The sequence below is a fragment of the Convolutriloba macropyga genome, chromosome 1 (assembly GCF_964194025.1).
Source record: "Convolutriloba macropyga chromosome 1, txConMacr16.3, whole genome shotgun sequence".
NCBI lineage: Eukaryota > Metazoa > Xenacoelomorpha > Acoela > Convolutidae > Convolutriloba > Convolutriloba macropyga.
The window spans coordinates 88057368-88081386 of NC_134468.1; the positions used below are offsets into that span (position 1 = coordinate 88057368).

The window sequence follows — 24019 nt, forward strand, 5'->3', positions numbered from 1 at the left end:
AACAATTTATCTTTATTATTATTAGTTTTTGCATTGATATGATAAACTCCATGCACTATGCTGCTTTATTGTTAAATATTACACCAACTGTTCACTGAAGGCCACCTACTTTTGAGAAGAAAGCGCTTCCCCGGACTGAACGTCAAGTCCTTATCAGTAGTGATTCAGTGAAATTGGAAGTACTGGACAAGTACTGGATCACAGCTCTGATTATGTCACTTTTTAGACTAGGCACGTCTTAAACCAAGTCTTGAGTCTTGACAAGTCTTGAGTCAAGTATTGGCCAAGATTTGACTTAGACTTGACAAGTCTTGGGCATGTCTTGACATGTCTTCGCAAGTCGTAAGACTTGAGGTAAGACGTGATCAGTACTGATTAGTCAATTCAAGACGTGTATCTCACAAGACGTGTTTCTCAGTACGAGAAGTACTGGTCAAAAATTGAAATTCGTTCCGGGGTGATAATACTGGCAAACTTGTCAACGGTCCAATAATACGTATAATTATTGCAATCAATCAATCTACTTGTGACTTTACCTTGTAAAGTAGTAAAAATGCGATTCATGCTCAATTATAAACCCACTAAGCGTAGTCACAGACCGTGCAATTAAAAGAGAACTTTTCAACACTTTAAGCTGGGTTTTTGATTAACGTCACGAGCAAGATGTTTATGATTAATTTGAATTAAGATCATTTCGATTCGTCTTGAGGCTGGAGCTGATTTGTTTACTTTTAATTTTTGTATACTTTTGATTTTACATACTTTTAAACGTTTTGGCATGTAAAAGGAGTCATCAGTTTGTTTTTGTCATCGAGAGGTCATGCCAGAGCGCATTTGAAAGATTGCATAATGGTAGTTGAGCATAAGAACACAAAATTATGTGTTGTTTTATAAAAACGCAAAAAAATGAAGCGGAAAAGTTGTAACCGGAAATCAAAAAAAGAGATAAGATTTTAAGTAGCACCTGGCAATGAGATCGTAAAAGCAAGCAGGTTAAGAGTCTCTGCATTTAAGAAACCAAAATAAACCGGGGGATAGTTACTTCGAAAATTCAAGTTGATAAAAAAACAACTATTTCTGTTCATCTTTGCAGCAGCCAGTCTGATATCAATACGTCGAGACGAGCTAGTGAAGCTAGTTGTCAGGCATACTTTATTTGAACTATGCTTAGTTTATGCATTTGTCTAAATTTTTATGGCCGACAGTCAAAGACCGCTCTGCGTGGAATCTTCAAACAGCCAGACCAGATTATCAGCCTTTAGGTTCTTAGAGTTTAGGCTACACTATGTGGAACAATTCTGTTGATTAAGTATATATTTGCAAAAATACCAATTTCAAAAGTCACCGCCGGCTAAAAGGACTGACGGACTGATTTTTGTTGTGTCAAAAAGGCCTAGAGTGTAGCTAACAGATGCTGATATCAACAAAAAATTGATCGGCAGTAAATAACAGAGGGTCTTTCATTTCACTATTAGGAATATTTTTTAGTGGTCTTGTACTCATATTGGATGCAATCTCGCTGACAACAGTCTCCAACCAATTGCCTGAAAAAAAGTTTTTAAAATGAAAATTTGAAGATTTGATATAGTCTCTAAGCACTTCTATGAACGCTTGAGAGTTGTGTGTTCATTCGATCTCCATTGAGAAGCAATTTCAATGCCATTTCGGTTTGGACACGAAACCCATTAGAAGGTCAATACTTTGTCTTGATTCATGGAGACAAAAGCTCTTGTTAGTTGTGCATTTTACTCAACTGATGCTTCCGACACCCGTTATCAATCAATCTGAATTTATACTTTCAGGTTCCTCATCTCTCATTACCATTTCAATTGGTATTAAACTTGTATCACCCCTATTTTTTCTATATCGATATTAGTCATAGCTTTTTTCTGAATATTAAACAATGACAGCAACAACGACAAAGAAAACGACAGAAACAAACAAAGACAATGACAGTAACATTGAAAATACAATGACAGTAACATTAAAAAGACGACAACAACAACAACGACATAGTGACAATAATGAAAAGGGCGTAGTAGTATTATCTAAAGAGGAAAAAGATTACACTGTCTGCAATATCAAAGACATCAATAGCGAAAATAAAGAAGACTTTAGAAACTGTATAATAGTACCTGATGACACGGCCCATGATTTATTTAAAAAAGAAGGACATAGGTCTATTTTATACACCTGGTTTACTGGTTTAAAAACGACAACAAGGTTTCACAAAGCCTGTCACGTAGATAATTTGTGTAGAGGTTATACTTATACTACCTATATGACAACCTATTGGAATCCAGCATTTTTCCAAGAAAAAATGCTTATAATTGTTGACTTGATTTCTGTACTATCGGTAGTAGAGAAGAACAAGGTATTAATAAATATAATCCAATAGATGCAAATATCTTTGTCCTCGATTGAAATAGAAATGTTGTGCATGATTCTACTGTAGGTGAAATAGATATAACGGCTGAGAGTTTTCGTTCGAGAAAGATGGAAAACAGACTTATAACAGAAGACAAGGCCCAGGAAGCGAAGAATGCTATAAATGTTGATACAGAATATTGTATCAAAGAACTGGTTGGTAAGAGTAGCCATATAGTACCTTAACATGTATCAACAGCTGTTGGTTAAACGTTAGCAGAATCTTACAAAGATTATTTTAGATTCGATTGTATTCAAAGTTCGTTATAGATTTGTTAGATATTGAAACTTGGTATAACTTCAAACAAAGTGTGGTATAACTTCAATCTTGTTTTGTGCCATTTACATAACAAGATAATTTTAATTTGTGTCAAACATGTAAGAATGAGTGTAAGATTAATTGTAAAGACCATTGTCTTGAGACATGTGAATTGATAGGACCGATTTTTAAGATGTGTAACTTGAGGATGTTTCACTACAAGACATAATACCAGTTGAGTAGCTACAATGAATTTTTAGGAAATCTGTTAATAGAGGTTTTTAATCAACACTAACAAGAAAGTTACCATCAAAACAACGACTATGATTACGAGAATAGATATAAAAACTGATCTGAATTACATTTGGAATGTTTGAAATATTGCTTTAGATACATTGAGCTTTTGTTTGAATTAGTTTGTTAAGAAAAAATATGAATGAGTTTGGACTTAATGCACTACATCATGTTAGTCTGCAAGGCTTTAGTAACGTTTGTTCGTTAAAGATGAGTGCTGTTAAATTAGATTACAAAATATACAAATGATAATAGATTTTGATAGAAATAAGAGGGGTGGTAAATTTGGTACTATGGGTAAAAGATGCATTAAGAGTAAAAACTTAAGCAATGGCAACATTAATTATAATAATAGCATTAGCATTAGCATTAACATTAGTAATAGCATCAGTAATAGCATTAGTAATAGTAATAGCATCAATTTTGAGATTAATGTTGACCAATTTTTTGTAAAGACCCGAACGGTAAGATAATCTGGTGTGTGGACGCTAATTATCTATATGGCTTAGCAATGATGCCAAAGTTACCTCATAGAGAGCTTTATTATATTAGAGTTCGTCTAGAAGAAATATTAAATACTGATGATGTAGCTGACTATGCTTATTGGAAAATTCTTTATATTGAGTACACTGCGAAATGTAAAGTTAGAACAAAAAACTTAGCATCTAAGGCCATATAAAAAAACGTCGAAGTTCAAGAACGAGGATAAATGAAAAAAAGGCAGATTTTTCTAAGAGTGAGAACTTAGTGTTAGACCACAATGATAAAACTGAACATGGATTACATTATAGAATGTTAAAAATCTATGTTTAAAAATGGTATGGGTTACTAAGATATAATAAGTCTTAGGCTAAAACTGATTCCGAGAATGGTATGTGGAAATTAGTGAACAGCACTCGTTTGGGAGATTGTGCGTGAGTGCAGAGATCTTCCAACAAACAAAGCTCTTGAATGATGAAGAAATCATAAAGATGAATTTTAGTAAGCCAACATATAACAACGTTACTAGGAAAGAAAATTATACTTTATCTGAATGTTGTGGGAATGTTGCAAGAAGTTTGTAAAAAATGATTCATCTGTGTACCTTTGTGTTACTCTATCAGGACTATGTAAACAACATACATATAAGCTTTTCTACAAGGTACTAGAACCTAATTTCAAGGGTGTACAACTGCATTATGATTAATATAAAGAGTACTTTGATTCAAGTAATCTAGAATTAATAGAAAAGACAAATAATACAACTCCTGGTCATTTTGACCAAGATTTTTGTGGTGCGATTACAAGTGAGTTTTTAAGAATAATGTTCAATTCTTATAATTTTATTAGTTATGGTAAAAACAAAAGTATAAAGATAGAGAATTGAGGTAATAGTGACGACAGCTATAACGCATTAAAAGCTAATAAAGAAATATTTGTATCAGAAAAAAGAAAAAAAGTCAAACAATTAGATGGTTACAACAAGACAAGATAAAAATTGCTTGGATATCTTTGTTCATAAAAAGATTCTTCGTAAATAATATAATGATAAATTCTCAATATTAAACATAATAATCATTTCGAAAAGACTTAGCGGATATGATAAGGGTACAGATGAGGTGAAGATACAGATGAGGTAATAAGTAATAGTTGGAATATGAATTATGAAACAGATGATATGATTAAGTTTCATAACGGGTTACAACATACGAATATTGCTTAACTAATACCTAGTTTTGTTTTCGTAAGATCCTCATAGTGGTAAATTCTTTGGATGAGTGAGATTAGTTTTAATTTTAGTATTAGTTTTAGGTTAAGAGTTAGTTTTAGTTTTACCTTTAGTATTAGTGTCGGATTTAGTGTTAGTACTAGTAACTTTTTAAAATAAAATTGCCGAATGTATAAAAATAATGCATATTGTGTTGGTGGTGGACATTTTTCTGGTACTGCTAATATATATATATATATATATATATATAGTTCGGCTAAAAATACGACCAGGCGTAAAAGAAATAAATCAATAAACGTATCTGATGCTGTTATTAGAGCAGAGGAGTTGAAAGGTTTCTTTGAGGATGTCGGAAAAGCAGCAGTTAGTTTGGGAGCGGAAGTAGCTAATGACGCTGTAAGGGCGCTAGAGATAGCTATTTCAATTAAGTGTTATAAAAAATGGTGGGGGATTACCTCTAATTACAAAAACATAATAGATATATTTATATTTACAAAAACATTAACCCTAGATTTAACTATATATTATCATTAACTATATGTTGACATTAGAATTAACACTAACTTTATGTTGACATTAGCATTAACAATAACTATATAATAACACTAACTATATATTATTAGCCTTAGCATTAACATTACTAATAACAAAATCTTACTAATTAGTTTTTTAACATTCACTTACAATAAGACTAATATTCTTTTTACTAAAAACATTAATATCACCAAACACTGTTGTATTTATTTTAAAAACCTAATTTGCTTTTCGCATTCTTTTTACAGTCTTAATCAACTTTAACGCAATCATTACTTTCGTTTATCGAGTTCGTTATCCCTCAGTGACTTATAACAAATCTTAATAAATTTATCACTTAATTCTTCTGTTAGGATGTGGAGTTGCAATTTATTTATTATCTACTTTCTTGTTTTGATATTACTTATTTTGTCTTTTGATTCACACACATTTGCTGTTGCAAATGCTGTTGTTACCAATTATATAAAAACCAATACGTGTTATTGCTACTGTTGTTGAAGTGGCAGTCGTCGCTATCGATGATAATGAGATCTTTGTTATCTGAGCTATGTTAATATAAAATTTATATTCATTAAACGTTCAACTTTAATTACAGGCTTCGGATGTTTTAAATGTTTGATAATATTGATATTATTATTTAAAATTATTGTTTGAATTACTTTTATAACTTATCTATCTTTCTGATATCTGCGAAGCAGTTGATATAATTGGTTTTGGTTGTGTGTGAATTGGTGCTGTTGGCTGTAACGCTGTCACTCTTATTATTAGATAAAATTTCAATTTCGTTCTGCATATTGTGTCTCAAAGCTCGCTTACTCTTCCTTTTCAACTAATATACTTTTTAATAAAATAGGTATTATTTATTGAATAACTGTTTTTCTAATCTGGGGAAAGGCTAGCCTTATTGCCTGGTTTTTGTCCTTTAGATCTCTTAGACAGCGAGAAAACATATATTCTAAAAGAAATTCAATTACGTTTGGTGAAACTTATTATTATAAAATTCTTATTTCAATTGGTTGCCTTTTCTGATAGTATCACTATCAACTTTATTAAAATTTTGTATAGTATTTTTTTCAGTGTTAGATAGTTTATCAGTTAGCGTTTTAGTTTTACTAATGTCTTGAGAAATCATCTTATTCTTCTCTGTTAGTACAGTTGTAGTATCGTAGTATCATGAATTTGTAATTGCACTTTATAGGTAGTAAGTATAGCAACTTCATCAGTTATTATTCAATATTTGAATTTTCGTTGTTCAAATGTCTTTTATTCAAATCAATACTATCATTATACTCAATGACTAATTTTGATAAGCTAATCTTAGAGCATTTGGTTTTGAAATTATGGGTTTACTTTGATTATCAATCTGTTCCATGTCCAACTAATCAAGAAAACTCTTCGAAGCACTTTAATTGACTCCAAGTGAAACTAGAACCTTGTTTTTAGTTCCAAAATTAAATTCAGTAAATTCTGTTCTTTATATTTTATTTCACCATTAATGTCTTCTAGTTTCTAAGTTGGTCTGTTTCTAGAACATAATTTATTTTAAATAGTTCTCTAGTCAAATTAGATGTATATATTTTTTGAAAAGATATTAAGTTTACCAGAATTTCTCATAAAATCACCAATTTTAAAATTTAGTTTCAATTAAGGTAATGTATTACACAACCTTTTCAGTGTTCTTTAATATATCAACAAGAATCGTGTAATTTGTTGAGTGCTTGTTATTGTTATATAAGAGAGAAGCATCATTAAATATGTTTATCCATTTACAATTGCATTTAAAAACACTGGCTTTTCAATAAAATTTACTATTGCTTTTATCAAATCTCTCTAGAAAAACTTCGTTCAGAACACTGTATAATGATTACAATTCTGTATTATGTTCCTCAGGTAAAGGTTTAATATAAAAAAAAATCACTACCTCTATCAACCAACAATTTTTCTGGTATTCTACCTTCTAGTATAATTGTTTTGAAACCACGTTTATCCAATTGCTTTTGCCAATTATAAAAATTGATTTTCTATTTATCTGTAACATTGTTCCAATAAATCTCTCTAGAAAAACTGCTTTTAGATCACTATATATTGATTATAATTCTGTTTGAGGTTCCTCAAGTAACGATGTATATTTATTTTATCATAGAACTCACGTCCTCTATCGACCCATAATTTTCCTTGTATTCTGTCTTCTAATAAAACTGATTCAAAATCTTTAGTTATAGATTTCCCACACTTGTTCAATGAATTTAAAACGCAAACGTAAAAAATAAACTTGTCTCTCGCTGTTAGTTTAAAATAACAAGTGTCATTTGTGAGCATCTAATTTTCAATAATTTTTTGTTTCATACAGTGTCATGGTTGGATTACCATCATCACTTTTTATCTGTAAAAGTTCGTTTAAAGCTAGTGCATGTTTCGCATCAGTGTTTGATTGAAAATCTCCAGATAATTTTTAATTTTTTTCTTATAGTGCACTGATTTGTGAATTTGTCTGCGAAGCAGTTTCACTGATTGTTTTTGTTAAGGGATCAAAATTCTTCTCTATTACTTTATTATTCTGGCTGTTTTTAGTTTATCTTCCAATCTATTGCTTCTGTTTTCTTTTTCCTAGATTGTTTAATTTTAATATTGTTTCTAGTTTGTTCATTATAAACAGATAATTAGATAAATTTTGGGCTGATTTTAATATCTATGGTTTTTATTTCAAATGTCTGGGTTCTAAGACTAATATGAAACAACTAGCTTATCTTGACCTAGATAAGGCTCAGTCGGCTGTACTTTATCTTGATCAAAAATATGTTATTGTTTTTTATTACAGAATCAAATTTTTGGATTTATTTAACCGCCCATTTTTTTCAAGGGGGCTTCTGCTCTGCATATCAGTTTTTTTATGACAATAAGTATTTGATTTAGTTAATCGTTTGCTTTATTATGGGGTCATTTGTTCTGTATAAAATTTTTTGCATTGAATATTTTAGTCAACAAGTGTTTGGTTTAGTTAAACAGTGTTTTGTGATATTTTGTGTTGTTAATAGTAAGATTAGTGGAGAAAACGCTCTCTCCGGTCGCCTGGAAAAATAATTAAACCGTGTTTTTTGCGTGGTTTTATATTTAAAAAAAACGAAAAAGTCTGCCAAAAGGCAGTTTTCATTTATTTGTTTAAGATCAGACGAAAGACGCACTTTTACATTTTTTAGGGTGGTCGGATAACACTCATTACTCCTATTCCATTAGTGTGAAGTTTTTACAAAAAATAATTAATTACAACACTTAAAACACAATTAGATTCTAACTCTTTTGTAAAAACTTTATAGGAATTATACTGGAAATTGCAATTCAACACACGTCTGCTTGAAAACGTGCTCCAGCTTTTCTTGTCTCGTATTAGAACGTTTTCCAGAGCGAGAATAAAAAATATATCTGTAGTGGCTTTGAGAAAAATAAGTACTATTTCGTCCATATGATTTATCGTCTTGCTGAACGGCCCCATTGTTAAACATCTATTTCACTAGACTTTCCGACTATTTGTTGCTTTCAAGGCCACTAATTCTCCCCACTACTATTGAATCACTAGAGAGACGAATAGGCGCCCATTCTTATTTTAATTCGTAGTAATCCCATTCATAAGAACTTCAATACAAATTCGTCCACAAATTTTACCCATTTCCAAATTAATTGTCATCTGCAGTTATAGATTACAACGACACTGTCAAGAAATGGACAAAACAAACTTCGGTATAGTTTATCTCATTCTTAATGCATTGACTTACTCCATTTCCAGCCTCGCATTCGTTAAGTCTGGACTCCTGGCAAGCCAGTTCCTCTTCTGGCTCGGAATTACAGGAACAACGTTTGCAGTTTTTACTCTCAGCTGCGACAAATTTTTCGACTTGACATCTCAAATCAGAAACAAACAGTTCTATTTTGCGTTAGCAAATGCAGCTATTTTTGGTTCAGTTGCACTTTACTGTCATTTCAAATCTCTCGAATATTTATTGCCCTCTGATAATAATATGGTGTTGGTGTTTTTCGCCCTCTTAACATCCGTCATCCTCCAATCAATTGAAGATCAAAGTTTTCCTACTTTGCTGACCCTGATTTCGGTTCTGCTTGGTTTAACAGGTGAAAAGTGAAGAGAAACTTGAAATATCTTATAAGATCCTGATAAAATTCTGGGTAAGCAAAGGTAGAGAGATGTTCCTTGCAAGAACTGAATCGAGACCAGTTGCATGGTTATATTTCGAGATTCTTGCAAGACGATTGCATCTATGAAGATAAGCATCTATTTTCGACTGGGAAAACCAAGATTGATCATGAAAAAATGGCTTTCCATGATCTTGCTGAGATATTCCAAGTATTGCTTGAAAATCAGGATCTTGAGTCTGTTGGTGTGGCGTTGTGTTGATATCCTGATTAATTGTGATTATTAGTGATAAAAGCAGCCTATGGGTTACTTGACGAATCTCTATAGTTGACTCTATATTAATGCCCCCATCCGCTCATAACAGTCGATTTGCACCCCCAGAAAGTTACATTTTCTCTTTGTAATAACTTAGCTTTACTGCTGTGTTTTACTTTATTAAAGTGAGAAAATTTTTGACACTAAATACTCGAAAATTTGAGAAAATGAACCATATGTCTATAGTCAATAACAATGAAAAATACGGTAATTTTAGAATTTCGGGTTATGCTTACATAAGGCTTGTTATGTAGCATACACTTGTTATATGTAGCATACACACGTAAACTTGTTATAAAGAGGAAAATGTAGCTTTTTGGGGTTGGGTGGGTGCAAATTGACTGTTATAAGTGGCTGCTGCTGTTTAGTTTATAAAAGAGAGCACATTTTTACAACAGTGCTGGAAAGTTTGGAGAAATTGAAAATTTTACAAGCCAATGACAACGAAAAGCTTAGAAATTTTATGTTTCTGGGGTGCAAAATTGTATGTGTGTGTTTGTGTGTGTCTGTGTGTGTGTGTGTGGGGGGGGGGGGGGGTGGGGGGGTGTAGAGGCAATAATGAACAAGGTCCTACCTGACTCTGTTGATGTCACTAAGAAAATCTTTACGTGACTTTTGATTTTTCAGTTTATATAAATCTGCCGCTGTTTATAAGTTCTGCTACTCTAGATCATAGCACACAAAAAATATGGAATTTGAAATCTTGCACATGCTTGTTTCAAGGTATCAACGGCGAATTATTCTGTATTACCAGTTTGGTGTAAGTCCTTTAGTCGAAAACAAATGGTTCTCTTTCAAGATTTTTGCCAGAATCTGACAAAAAAATTATCATTTTGATTTATCGAAATTTACCACAAACGTCTGCGAGAAAAAAATGACACATCGTTTGAAAAGTTCCAAAAAATGTCAAACTGTTATTGAAAATGAGACCGAATTCTCAACACACTATTTTTATATGTGTTAATTGCTATCATTTCATAAATTAACGAAAATAAATGAAATTCAAGGTAGTCTTTCTATAGTTTTCTAACAACTTAGCCGACACCAGTTTTGTAACTTTATAAGAATATGTTTCAAGTTTCGTTTCCAGGTACTGCCTTTATATGCAATCCAATAGCTCTTGTCACCCAAAACATTTCACAAAATAAGACCGTGAAAGGAGTTATTATCGGTTCATTTGTTGGAATTTTCCAGTCTCTGTTATTTTCAAACGCCCGAAAGTTCAAAACAATTAGTCCCTGTTGGAGTTTCCTTGGCTATGTGTTGGGCATATTTCTTGCTGGGCTAATTAACTCAGACATTGGGTATATTTCGTGTTCTCTAGAACAACAAGTACTGGACGCAAAATCGGCCCTACTTCAAGCGCCGGCAGCTTTTTTTGCCATACTTGGTTCTTATTATATGACAGTCACAGCTTTATCAGTTACGCAACTTTTAGCCCCGGCTATCAATTTCACAGCCCAGATATTCCTGTTTCCAGATCGATTTTCGTGGAGTTCGGCTGTCGGGATTATGTTCACAGTTTTGGCAGTTTTGGTACAAATGCAAGTAGTGAGAGGGAGAGAAAGACAGTCAGAAAAACAGCAGAAAGAAGTTGATCCTCCGCAACATCAAACTTCGCTTTCACTCTAAATAACTGCCTTGTCTTTTCTCTTTGTTCTTTTTTTTACTGTGTTAAAGTAATTGGTAGAGTAATTTTTCCAATATAATTATTTATTGCCGTCCACATATCATGGGCATGCGTGGAGCGTAAATACTTTTCTCTGATTGGTCAGTAAATTGCTCGCTTAAACTTAGTAATGACTTTGGAAAGGAGTTGGAAATTTAGGGATAAAAGGGAGGCAATAATTTAATAATTTTCATATTTCATTTGAGTTGTAATTGTTATTTTCTCATGGAGAAGAGGAGATTTCTTTGAATTATTTAAATAACTTTTTTTCCCAATTTCGTTAATTCTTTTCCTGCATTTTTGTTCATTTTCAGCATTTTTGTACAATTTTGTTTCTTAAGCTTTTCTTAGTGGCGCAAACGGTAGGTCGAAACTTGTTTTTTTTTAAATTTAAAATACATTTAATTTTGCTTTTTGTCATAACCTGCCTCTCTAGAGTCTCATTGTATTCACAATACTTTTTTACTGAGGCTAAAGACTATAAAAGTGCGCAAGTAAAAGAGGAACCACAGTTTAGCATATGCTAGAAATGAGAATCTTAAATAGCGGAATATTAAAAATAAGTTTGCGGTTTTCTTCTGTCAATTTTATATCAAGGGTTGTTCGTCTATTTAACTTTTGAGAACTTGTTTGACCAATTTTAAATTTTCATTTTATGCGGAGCTGAAAAGGCACACTTTTTCCTTTAATTCCTTATATTCACCTTCAAAACATTTTGTTCTCACTTAAAAAACAATAAGTGCTTTCATGGTTCAACAATTAGCATTTCCGTTTTTTAGTACTTTTATAAAAAAAAGCAATGTGAATGTGTTGATATGCTGATTATTCATTGTGATTATTAGTGATAAAAGGCATCCTATAGGTTACTTGACAAATCTTTACCATTATTGCCCCCATCAACTTATAATAGTTTAACCCCCCCCCCTCGTTGAATTGGGGGGATTCAAAGGGACTGCTATAAGTAGCTCCTGTTGTTTACTTTATTATAGAGAGAAAATTTTTAGTATAGTGCTGGAAAACTCGGAGAAATTGAAAATTGTACAAACCAATGACAACAAAAAGATTAGGAAATTAGTGTTTCTGGACTGCAAATTTGGGGGGAGGGGGGTCAATAAAGAAAATGGTCCTACCTGGCTCTGATGATGTCAATGAGATAATCTTTACGGGACTTTTTATATTTCAGTTTTAAATCAGGCGCTGTGTAAAAATTCTATCACTCTACAAGAAGGCACACAAAAATCTAGCAATATTGTCTTGCAAGATTCTGCCAGAATCTTTCATAAAATTATCAGTTTCAGAGGATGCCAAAATGAAAAAAATTCTTGCAAGATCTGCAAGAAAAAATGACACATCGTTAGAAAAGTTTCAAGCAAACGTCAAATTTTTATTGAAAGTGAAACCAAACTCTCAACACACTTTATTTGTATTTGATATCATTCCACAAATTAACGAGAACAAAGAAATTCAAAAAAGACTTTTTATAGTTTTCTTAGAGATTAGCTAACTCCATTTTTTTATACGATTGTTTCAATCTTCGTCTCTCAGGTACAAAAGTAAGATTGTGAAAGGAGTTATTATCTGCTCATTTGTTGGAATTTTCAGTGTTAGTTATTTGCAAGCGCCCGAAAGTTCGAAACAAATGGTCTTTGCTGGAGCTCTTTTGGCTATATGGGGTGTATATTTTTTCCTGGCTAGTTATATTAAGTTTTTCTTGTGGCGCAAACGGTAGATCAAAACTTGTTTCTTTCAGAATCTAAAATACATTTAATTTTGCTTGATGTCATCTGCCTACCTCTCTAACGTCTCATTGTTTTCACAATACTTTTCTACTCTGGCTATAAAATTGTGTAATAAGAAGAAGAGCTACAGTTAAGTATATGCTAAAACTGAGAATCTTAAATTGCGGAACATTAAAAAAAGGTTCGCGTTTTTCTTCAGTCAGTTTTATATCAGGGGTTGTTCGTCTGTTTAGTTTTTGAGAACTTGTTTGACCGTTTTTATGTTTTTTTTGCTTACACAGAGCTGAAGAAGCAACTTTTTTCCTTTAGTTGTTCATGTTCACATTCGTTCTCCCTAATGAAATATTAATTTATTTATTGCCTCAACAATAAGCATTTCCGTTTTTTAGTACCTTTATAAAAAGCGTTACCCAGTTTTGATCAATTGACCCGAGCTCTTTAAATTTTTTTCAAAATTTCGAGAAGTGAAAAATACTTTTCATTTTGATTTCTTTTACCTAATGCTTATTTCTACATTTAATGTCAATTTTTTGTCAATCAAGAATTTATCAATGTGAGATCTTCGGGATAAATGTTTGGTGGTCCAACAAAAATTGTCTATCCGCTTGACGATAGCGAATCACGTAGCTGTTTTGTGATTCACCTTATCGTAATTACTTGAATCCCGGGCTGCAGATTTTCAATATTCCTCACCGCCGTTTCGATTACTTGTGTATGAGAAAAATTAGAAATATTTGGCTGATAAATTAAAATTGAACCTTGCCTCTGGTTGGGTCTCAAGAAAGCTATCCAGAAACTAAGAAACTTCAAATGAAGCTAAAAAATGAATACCGGATGGTTGAAAAAATTGATGATAATGGTGTCAGTGCAGAATACCCTTTGCCAACATACTCAATTTGACAAAATACCCGAAATATACCCTATATTTTATCCTAATGTTGAAACTACCAGAACGATTTTCTTAGCATAATATTTAGCTTGTGCATTTGGCCATGCCTAAGCAGCCCAAGGGACTTTCGCAGCCGAACATCGGAGTAAATTAGCAGCAATACGGAGTGCCACTTTGTAATGGGATTATTGAACGAAGAGATCAATGGGAATAAATTGGGTATAATGGCATTGGTTGAATTGGCATATTGTGTATATTGTCAAATAACCAAAAAGTATGTACAATTCAGCAGGTTGGTAGGACTTTACTACATTTAGATAGAGCATTTTTAGAGTTGCTTCAATCTTTCATCCAGTTTATCGCGATATGATAGGTCCGATCTGAAGAAAAATCACGCAAGCAACATTCAACAAAAAGATGCATTTAAAACTCTTTTTATCTGTTTTGCAGTAAGATATCTCGCATAAAACAGTAAAAAAGACTGCTATTGAACGGCTTTTGGCAAACATTGCAAATGATTTAACAAGAGGCTCTGAAAACCTTTTTTGTAGATTTTAGTCATAATTATCTTACCCACCCAAAATCTTTCTGAGCTTTTAGTGCTGATTATTAAAAGTTACTAACACGACTTGATACTTATTGGCGACGAAATATGATTGTAAATTCCTAGGTAAATGTATTGATATATGACAAACATCTGTTATTTTGAAACATTCATTTTTTCTCCAGGAGGTTGAGGACTTCTTTTGTTTTCATGCAAATCCCAAAACTAGAAACCTGCAAGTGAGATTTTAGAGATAGTGTTCAAGCACCACCTTGATTTCCTTATTGTTTTATGACTTCTGATCCGTTTTTGATTCAAAGATTTGACTGGTTTTTGTTTTAACCCAATTGTGCAACCAAGCAATTCATTCTAAACTGGAAATTTCTCGTGCATAAGTTGACGGAAAGTGCTGGTTGTTTTTCATAATTTCTATTTTTTGGCTGATTCGATAGCCACCCTCGACTTTTCTCTGTAGATTGACGACGTGCTTTGCAATCTTGTCTTTTGTAATTTCGACCGTTTGTGTTTTGGGTCATCTTTCAGCGTGGAATTGCAGTGGGATGTCTTTTTCGGCTTTTGTGCCGAATTATGACATATCCAATCTTTGCACTGCACTTGACATTTTGCCGGATTCTGTATTGATATAAGTTAGGTCATCATCTTCGAGGATGGTTCAACCGGGTACCAAAACTTCTTATAGACACTTTTTTGATCGTTCTTTGGCCTGCTTTTTTTGCTAACCTCAACTGCAAGGACTCTTCAGTTCTTGTGAATTGTCCGCCTAATCCTTCAATTTTGTATAGACAAGGTTCCTCTGGGGGTGTTTGCTAACTGTTGTTCATTGGCGTCGCAAATTGTGTTTGTTTTGTTGACCTCCACTTCCATATTGATACACATTTGTCCTTTGGAATGAGGGCGTCCATTGTACAGTATCTTGATTTAATGTCACTTGGGTTTGGAAGTATATTTATCATTGATTTCGTACTTTTATTGGCTAGTAGGCTGTTTCATTTTAGGACAAAATTCGTTTCTAATGGGCTAAAATACAGAGTGTTATGTTTGCATATTCTAAACAGGTGTTTTATTCAATTAATCGAGCTTTTCATATTGAATTCCGATTTAGCAGCTTCTTTAATACATCCCAATCTACGTTTATTTGTCTGTGTTAATCACTCCACTAAGCCATTAGCTCTGTTGTCATTGATTGGCTCCGCGATTACGTCAAATTTATTCCTTTCCCAAAAGTTACTATTTTGCTTTCCAATTTGGCAACTTGCCTGGTCAAACCGTATACGCCACGGAACGGATTTCTGAAGATTTTTTTGAACATTGTTAGGGTAATTATTAGGGTATTTTTGAAATAAATTGACTGGAATTTAGAAAAACGATCAATTCAAGCCAGGAAAAAAACGTCATGAACTTTTTCATTAAACATAGGGCCGCCAAAGTCTATTTGAATTCATTCATTAGGTTCTTTACATGGTTTGAGGGGGAATAATTTGATGTTTTTACTGGCTGTAAGTTTTTAGCGATTTTCATACAGGGGCCACAGTTCGACATTTTTGAGATAAAGCCTCTGTTCATATACGGAACCATACATAAAAGGCCATATTCATCATCCCGCGACTGCCGGGGTGGTTTGAGTGGATTGCCTCTATTTAGGCGTCTCTGATCGATTAAGGGGTTGCAATGCAATCAATGAAACAAACCCATTCAGTTTTGATGTGGAAGTGCCTTCCCAAAACTGTGGATGTAAGGGCTGAACTTCCTTCAGAATGGCTCTTTCGTTGTAAGGCGTGTTAGGAACCTTTTGGTAAATATCTCGAATAGGGCGAAAATGAATGCATCTCCGTAGATATCTGTTGAGGTTGCTAATGTGGAGTGTCATTGATGTATTCCATCTTCTGTTGATGCCACCGGGGTTTGATTTTTGGGTTTGTTGTTCGATAAGATTTACAAAATGCTGGGCAAACAATTAGTGAGCTTATTAACTGACAGAATTAAAGCGATCAAACTGCTAGAATGATTTTGTTCAATGCTGTCAGTCAGTTCCTTCATTTCAATTGAGGAGTTTATTTTTGCGCCAACTTTTGGATTGAGCGTAAATTATTTTCATGCCATCGATTTGCGGCACAAAATTAGTTTCTTTCGCCCAAATTTTTGTTCTTATTGGTCAATGATTGGTAATCTGCCTCAATTTGCGATGCGTTTGACTCATAATTTGATATATTCAATAGAAAGTGTTTGGCGTTGAGTTTCACAAAATCGAATTTTTCTACCGCGAGTTGCTTACCAATTTGTGTGATATTGGATGCTATTTTGTTAGGCTCGCGCGAAATATAATAGACTAAGCCCATTTTTGTGCCGGGCAGAAGTTCTAATTCAAATTCAACGTAAAAGGCGATCGACCCAGCGAATAAGTCTGCTGTTATAAAGGTTATTTGAACAATGTTTTTTTTTCATGATTGAGAGCAGGTCACATTATTCTGTCATCACTGTAATTTTCTGTCCAAAAAGATAATACTTAAAGTATTCTACGGCCCACACAAACCCCAAAAATTCTAGCTCGGTGATGCTCCATCTGGATTGCATTAAATTCAGGAAACAAGAGTCGAATTGAACTGTTTTCTAACCTTCATGAACCCTCTAGACGCATTATATTCTGCTTTCTGGGTTTGGGTTGTTTTGAATGTTTTCAGTCGATTCCGCTACTTTGTTTTGAGTTTTTTTGAAATTCGGGTTATGATTTAAGGTCCACTTAAGTTTTTTGATTTTTTTCAGTGATTGCCTTAGAGGATGACATAGTTTTGCTATATTTGGTAAGATTTTACTCATTCAGTTTTGATGTGGAAGTGCCTTCCCAAAACTGTGAATGTAAGGGCTGAACTTCCTTCAGAATGGCTCTTTCGTTGTAAGGCGTGTTAGGAGCCTTTTGGTAAAAATCTCGAATAGGGCGAAAATGAATGCATCTCCGTAGATATCTGTTGAGGTTGCTAATGTGGAGTGTCATTGATGTATTCCATCTTCTGTTGATGCCATCGGGGTTTGATTTTTGGGTTTGTTGTTCGATAAGATTTACAAAATGCTGGGCAAACAATTAGTGAGCTTATTAACTGGCAGAATTAGAGCGATCAAATTGCTAGAATGATTTTGTTCAATGCTGTCAGTCAGTTCCTTCATTTCAATTGAGGAGTTTATTTTTGCGCCAACTTTTGGATTGAGCGTAAATTATCTTCATGCCATCGATTTGCGGCACAAAATTAGTTTCTTTCGCCCAAATTTTTGTTCTTATTGGTCAATGATTGGTAATCTGCCTCAATTTGCGATGCGTTTGACTCATAATTTGATATATTCAATAGAAAGTGTTTGGCGTTGAGTTTCACAAAATCGAATTTTTCTACCGCGAGTTGCTTACCAATTTGTGTGATATTGGATGCTATTTTGTTAGGCTCGCGCAAAATATAATGGACTAAGCCCATTTTTGTGCCGGGCAGAAGTTCTAATTCAAATTGAACGTAAAAGGCGATCGACCCAGCGAATAAGTCTGCTGTTATAAAGGTTATTTGAAAAATGTTTTTCTTCATGATTGAGAGCAGGTCACATTATTCTGTCATCACTGTATTTTTCTGTCCAAAAAGATAATACTTAAAGTATTCTACGGCCCACACAAACCCCAAAAATTCTAGTTCGGTGATGCTCCATCTGGATTGCATTAAATTCAGGAAACAAGAGTCGAATTGAACTGTTTTCTAACCTTCATGAACCCTCTAGACGCATTATATTCTGCTTTCTGGGTTTGGGTTGTTTTGAATGTTTTCAGTCGATTCCGCTACTTTGGTTTGAGTTTTTTTGAAATTCGGGTTATGATTTAAGGTCCACTTAAGTTTTTTGATTTTTTTCAGTGATTGCCTTAGAGGATGACATAGTTTTGCTATATTTGGTAAGATTTTACTCATTTGGTGTACAGATCCAAGAAATGATCTTAGCTTTTTCAATGTATTAGGGGGCTTTAAGTTAAGAGTTGCACTATTTTTTATAGTTTATACCGCTCTGCGATACATTATGCACGAGCCATTCAATTTCCTTTTTTGCAAAGTGGCATTTTGATAGGCTAATGAGGTGATAGATGTTTGTGAGGTGAATCAAGGTTGCGTCTTTGTTTTTTGAAATTCGAGCGGCATATCGGTCATACCAATGACCGATACGTACATCAAAATGCTTTAAAACGACATGTGACGGTCAAATTACCAATACGAATGTTGAATTTACAATGCCGTGCGGTTTTGAGGTGGTAGAAAGAGTTGACTATATGCGTACTGCAATTCATTTGTAAAATATCATTCGTTTTACGTCGCGTTTGAGCTATAATTTTGAGAAATAAATAGTATCAAGCCGTCTAAGCTTGGAATCTGATATTTAACTGAATTGTTTGGTTCCAGACTTTCGAATCTAGAGCTAGTTTTACTGAACCTTTTTTTCTGACTGTTATTACAATTGGCGAATTGGTCTTTGTCTAAACATGGGTCAGGTTTTTTAATGTGGCTTTTTCAGAAGTTTTTGTAGTTCTGTGTTTTCTATGTCCCTCATATTCGTTGGAAATTTTCTGCCTTTTTTGTGGTGTTATTGGTACTTTTTCTAAAATTGGGATCTTCTGTATAGTTATTTGACTTACCCATGCGTGTTGTTAAATCAAGGAATTCCATTGCAACCTGCTCTTTGATTTAGTCAGGTGTGTTGATGCAATTCGCTATTTGATTGTTGTTTTTATTTTGTCTGATATAGATGCCCTTCATACGAGTTTGAAACGAATCTATTTCGACGAGTGGTCGCAGTCCATTTTTACAAATAGTGCATTTTTGTGGAACAATTGTTACATTTGTTTGCTGCTAATAGTGTACCGAAAGTGGTAACCGGTTCCTTTGGGAAATTCTTTATATTGAGATTTTTGTCTGTTAACAAGCTTGCCTCGTCACAGTTGTCTAAGGTTGTTTTCGCTTTTTCCTTTGTTACAACGGAGCCTACACTTCCAGAATCAACTAGTAGTGAAATGTTATAATTCCAAATTTAACTTTTAGTTTTTGAGGTAAGATTGATGATTTTCGTCGTTGGTTATTACTGCTACGCAACTGTTGTCTTACGAACTGTTATATGTTAAGTAATTTTTTATGTTATTGTATCTCTCCAAGTTATTTTTTGACTATTCTTGTGTTTCATTGTTGTATTCGAAATTTCGTAGTGATTTGTTTGTTTTCATTTGTGGTTTCCAGCATATTTTTGTGAAATGGTTCAGAGTTCAACAGTTATTACATTTTTCCCCAATGCAAAACAGTTTCGTTTGCTATGTCATAGCCATGCTTGTCCACAGTTTCTGAGTTTCTGCACTGATTTGCTTGATTTCTTCTTTTGGAAGGTCGAAAAATTTTATGAGGTAAAACTGCGGAGCGACAACTGTTATTATGGACATTGTTTATCGCGAATTGTGCTGCGCTATTTTTTTAATCTGGTTTTGTTGTCTCATTTCCATGATTATTGCTGTTTGTAGAGCTGCACTTGGGTTTGTTGTTTTGCGGAGCAAGTTGCGTTGAGTTTCTGTGACATTTTAATTAGAACTACGTTGCGCATTACCGTCTCTTTGGAATCCTGGAAGTTGCGGTTTTCAGCTAGTTCTTTATTACGCTATTGTATTATTCGACGGCGTCTCCTTCTTCTCTTTTCTTTAGAAAAATAGACCTGTCGAAAGTTATGTTTTAATTCAGGAGTGAATTCTAAATGAACAAAATGGTGGATGAAGACTAACCTAGGCAGTCAACTCTTGGCTGCTAGACAAAGTGAATAAGTATGAAGAGAAGATTTGTTTACAACAAAGAGGAACAGATTTTGCAACAGAACTATAAAAAATGTAAACAATAATATTAGTTTTGAACTGAAAACGTGAAGTCTTGCAACTGCAGATATAAACAAATTTATCAGGAGGGAAATTTGAGTATGGTACCTCTGTACCACAAAATATGAAATGTATGGTACAGTATCACAGAACGCAACACCTTGCTAAATGCAAACCTAAAAATTATGCAATCATATTGAGCTTTTATATGATAAACGGTAAAGTAGGCACTAATTTTTAAATATATCTTTTAAAGATAAAGGCAAAGCATTAATTATTGAACTTGTGTACAATCAACGTGAATAGTTAGCTCTTCAGTTTATGTAATTTCAAACCTAAATTAAACGCTAATTCATGTGAAATCAACGTTAAAAAAACGAAGCTTGGCTTTATTTTAAGATCTATACTTAGAAGACGTAAAATATGTGAGATCCAGGCCTAGTAACGCTTAATGTTTGTAAGGTATAGGACTCGAAATTCTTAATCTATGTAAGATTTACGCTTTGAATTGCCACATGTTTTTGGAATCTGGGCCTGGATACGTTATTTTATATATGATTAATGCTTAAGAGAAGCGATATTTACTTCTTAACGCGTTTAGCGCAAGTCTTACCTAAATTCTGCTAATTCACCTTCAACCTTAATTTCTTTTGCGTTTTTTGTGCTGTAACTGCAACTTAGGTTGCTAACTTACCAGATTTCTTTACATTCGATACCAACTGTATCGAATGCTCACAGTAATAACTATCACGAATTGATAAGCAGTTCATTTCAGTTATCTTTACCCTGCACAGGCGAAACGGACGTTTAATAAAAAATAAACGAAACAAACGTGAAAACTTACGACTCTTTGAAACATTTTGTAAATGTAAAGATTCAATAGAGTTCGTTCTTTTGTCTTTATGATATTTGTTATGTCAGCGTAGATTTCTTAACCAATACAATATCCTACTAACATCACTAATAGTAAGGATCGGTGCTGTAGAACTTTTTTTTCAAATAATTACCAAAAAAAGGTAATTTCACGTGATAAATAGAATTTAAGCTTAGATGGAAAAAAATAGACCGATAGCTCATTATGGATTTTGAGCATATTTAATTTTGCTATGCCACACAAATCAGCTTAGTGATTGAACAAACTGAACAAATGGTTCACTTTTGCATCAGTGGGTTGAATTTTTCAATCGAAAAGCGTTGTCACACATTTCTTCACCCCAGTTACTGTTCTGATTCTCGCTCAGTTGGTTCAAAGAATTTAGCTGGAATAATTTATTGGAAGTCGATTTATATAATTTTTCCTTCAGAGTAGACAAACTTTTGTTCACGCCGTGTCGAAGCTGGAAAAGTGATTAAATTTGCAGTACCTCAAAGCTAAGTGCCGTCCTTAACAGAAAGTTGTGTCTCCTAATGATGAGATTTAATTATTATAATTTTTTTTATTGGTCTGTTCATGCCTTTAAAACAGGTCTAGTCAATTTAATTTACAAATTAGTAAAGTGAATTGATTCTTTTGAACTCAACTTTGGCGGATTAAGAATTAAATTTATCTTCAAACGTGTAATAAGCTTTTTACTCCATCGGTAGTTAATTAATTAGACTAAAAACCCTTAATAAAATTATGTAAAAATATTGATTTTCCCAAATGGTAGGGGGGGGGGGTGACTGACTCGAGGGTTTACAGCATAATTTTATATTAAAATTCATTTGTTGATAGTATATGTTAGAGGTGGACGATGAAATGAGAAAACAGTTCTAAGTTTTTATAATTAATTTTTTTGCTTTGAAAACAGTACAGCCAGTTTCTTTTCACTAAAACATTTTCTCATTAGAGTATTTCATCAATTTTCACCACTGAAAATCGCAAATTTGAAAATTAGACTTCAAGCCGCAGTGAATTTATTGAAGTATTTAAAAATTGATACAACTAAAATTTAACTTGCGTTCCATCAGAAAAGGTAATTTTTGTTTGATTGTTAGTTTGTTTTTTTGTTCTTAGTTTTTTTTGTTTGCTTGTTTTTTTGTCTGTCAAAAAGAGCACCCAAAATCAACACAAAAGGAGAATATTGAAATTTTAAAAATTTTCTCGTCTTGGTAAATACAAATAGGAAATAACACACCTGTTGCGTTATTGACAAACCTTGACTTCTTAAAACCTTGATTAATGAGTTAATTCGAAACTAGGCTCTCAGCTCTCAGGCAAGTAAGAAAAATCTTTTTTCTCTTCATAAAAATTTGTGAACAAATAAAGATATTTTGGTTTTTGCTATAAAATTCATTTTAATTAAATAGCATCAGAGCCATCACGTGTTAGTATTTTGTTGGTCTTGGTTTTAAAACTTGTGACTGCATCTTCCAGCTCACTCTTGTTTGACATCAGAGGCACTCAAAAATAAGTTTTTTGTGATTATACTGTTTTTTTTATTCGTTGAACCAAAAATCGCTCAGATGGATAAAATTTAAAACTTATAAACAAAAAACTCTTTTGAATGTAAATGATTTATTTCAAAAATGATTGAACAATGAGGGAATAAGTCGTCCTACTTTAGAAACTCCTAGATTGATCGCACAAGTGTGTTATTGATGCTCCATCTAACAAACAAGCTACATACCCAAACTAGCACAAAACAAAACCAACAAGTAACGAGCCTGAGTCGGTATCATAATTGTTTTGCTTTCGAAGAGTTTTATCAGTGCTTTAACATAAAGTTTTGATTCAGTCATAAGGTTGGTTTGAATAATCAAATTTATCTCCTCGCTGAAAAGTAGCCATAATTCCGTTTTTTACCAAGAGAAGAAGCTCAACTCGAAAAAAAAACAACCAAACATAACCGAAAGTAGCGTTATGCGAAAAATATAAATTTAAATAGACGAAAATTTTTATATCACAATGGCAGCAGTTTTGTTGACAGGCAAAAAGTATGCCATTGTTTACACTGTCAACTGTATTTTGTCATTTTTAAAGTTTGGAACCATGAGAACAGTTTGGAGCCATCAGAATAGGTCCCATAAGAGCAGTTTTCAAAAAAAACAGTTGGTACAAAATTAAGTGTATCTTTGACTCAGTGTTTCCAGCAGCCATGAAGCCATAAGTGAGCGTGAAGTGGAAACGATTTGTTTGTTGCAATCACAGTAGAAATGTTTTACAGAAATCTGCTGATAATAGTTTGGCTGTTAGAAACTGTCAACAGTTTAATTTCTAAACTAAAAATCTTTGTAACATATAACAAAGGACTTAAATTTATCAGTACAATTAATCAGTTCAGTCAATCAATCACGATCAAAAACAAATTATTGATTGCAACAAGATGATGTCGAAAATACCAATGGAACAAGGATCCAATAAGAGTGTAAACATTGTGAAAAGTTAATAACTTCCCGTACTTTGGTAAAGGCGCATTTCATTACCCAAAAACTGCTCACTAATTGCTCACGAAATATCATTGAGCAAGTGCTCTTTAGCTGTTCTTATGAGAGCAAAGTTTTTGAACAATAATTTTCAATTTGTAGTTGCTGCAATGAGCTTACTCGGGATCTTCTCGTACAGGAGAGCACTTCTTTTTACTAGTTGGGAAAACGTCCAAAAAAGAGAGGAACAAATAAACACTTCTATATG

At 33.2% G+C, this 24019-nt stretch overlaps 1 protein-coding gene across 2 annotated transcripts in view; it reads left to right on the forward strand.

Moving 5' to 3' along the window:
- LOC142352866 (uncharacterized) overlaps positions 1 to 11403 on the forward strand; it is a 34945-nt gene extending 23542 nt beyond the window's left edge. The window contains exons 2-3 of one of the 2 annotated variants that reach the window (XM_075405024.1): positions 8537 to 9344; positions 10772 to 11403. In XM_075405024.1, the coding sequence (XP_075261139.1) occupies positions 8939 to 9344; positions 10772 to 11313 (948 nt within the window). In that variant the 5' untranslated portion in view covers positions 8537 to 8938 and the 3' untranslated portion in view covers positions 11314 to 11403. The remainder of the gene's footprint in view (positions 1 to 8536; positions 9345 to 10771) is intronic. The other variant, XM_075405031.1, reaches the window with a different exon arrangement.
- Positions 11404 to 24019: the final 12616 nt, after the last annotated feature.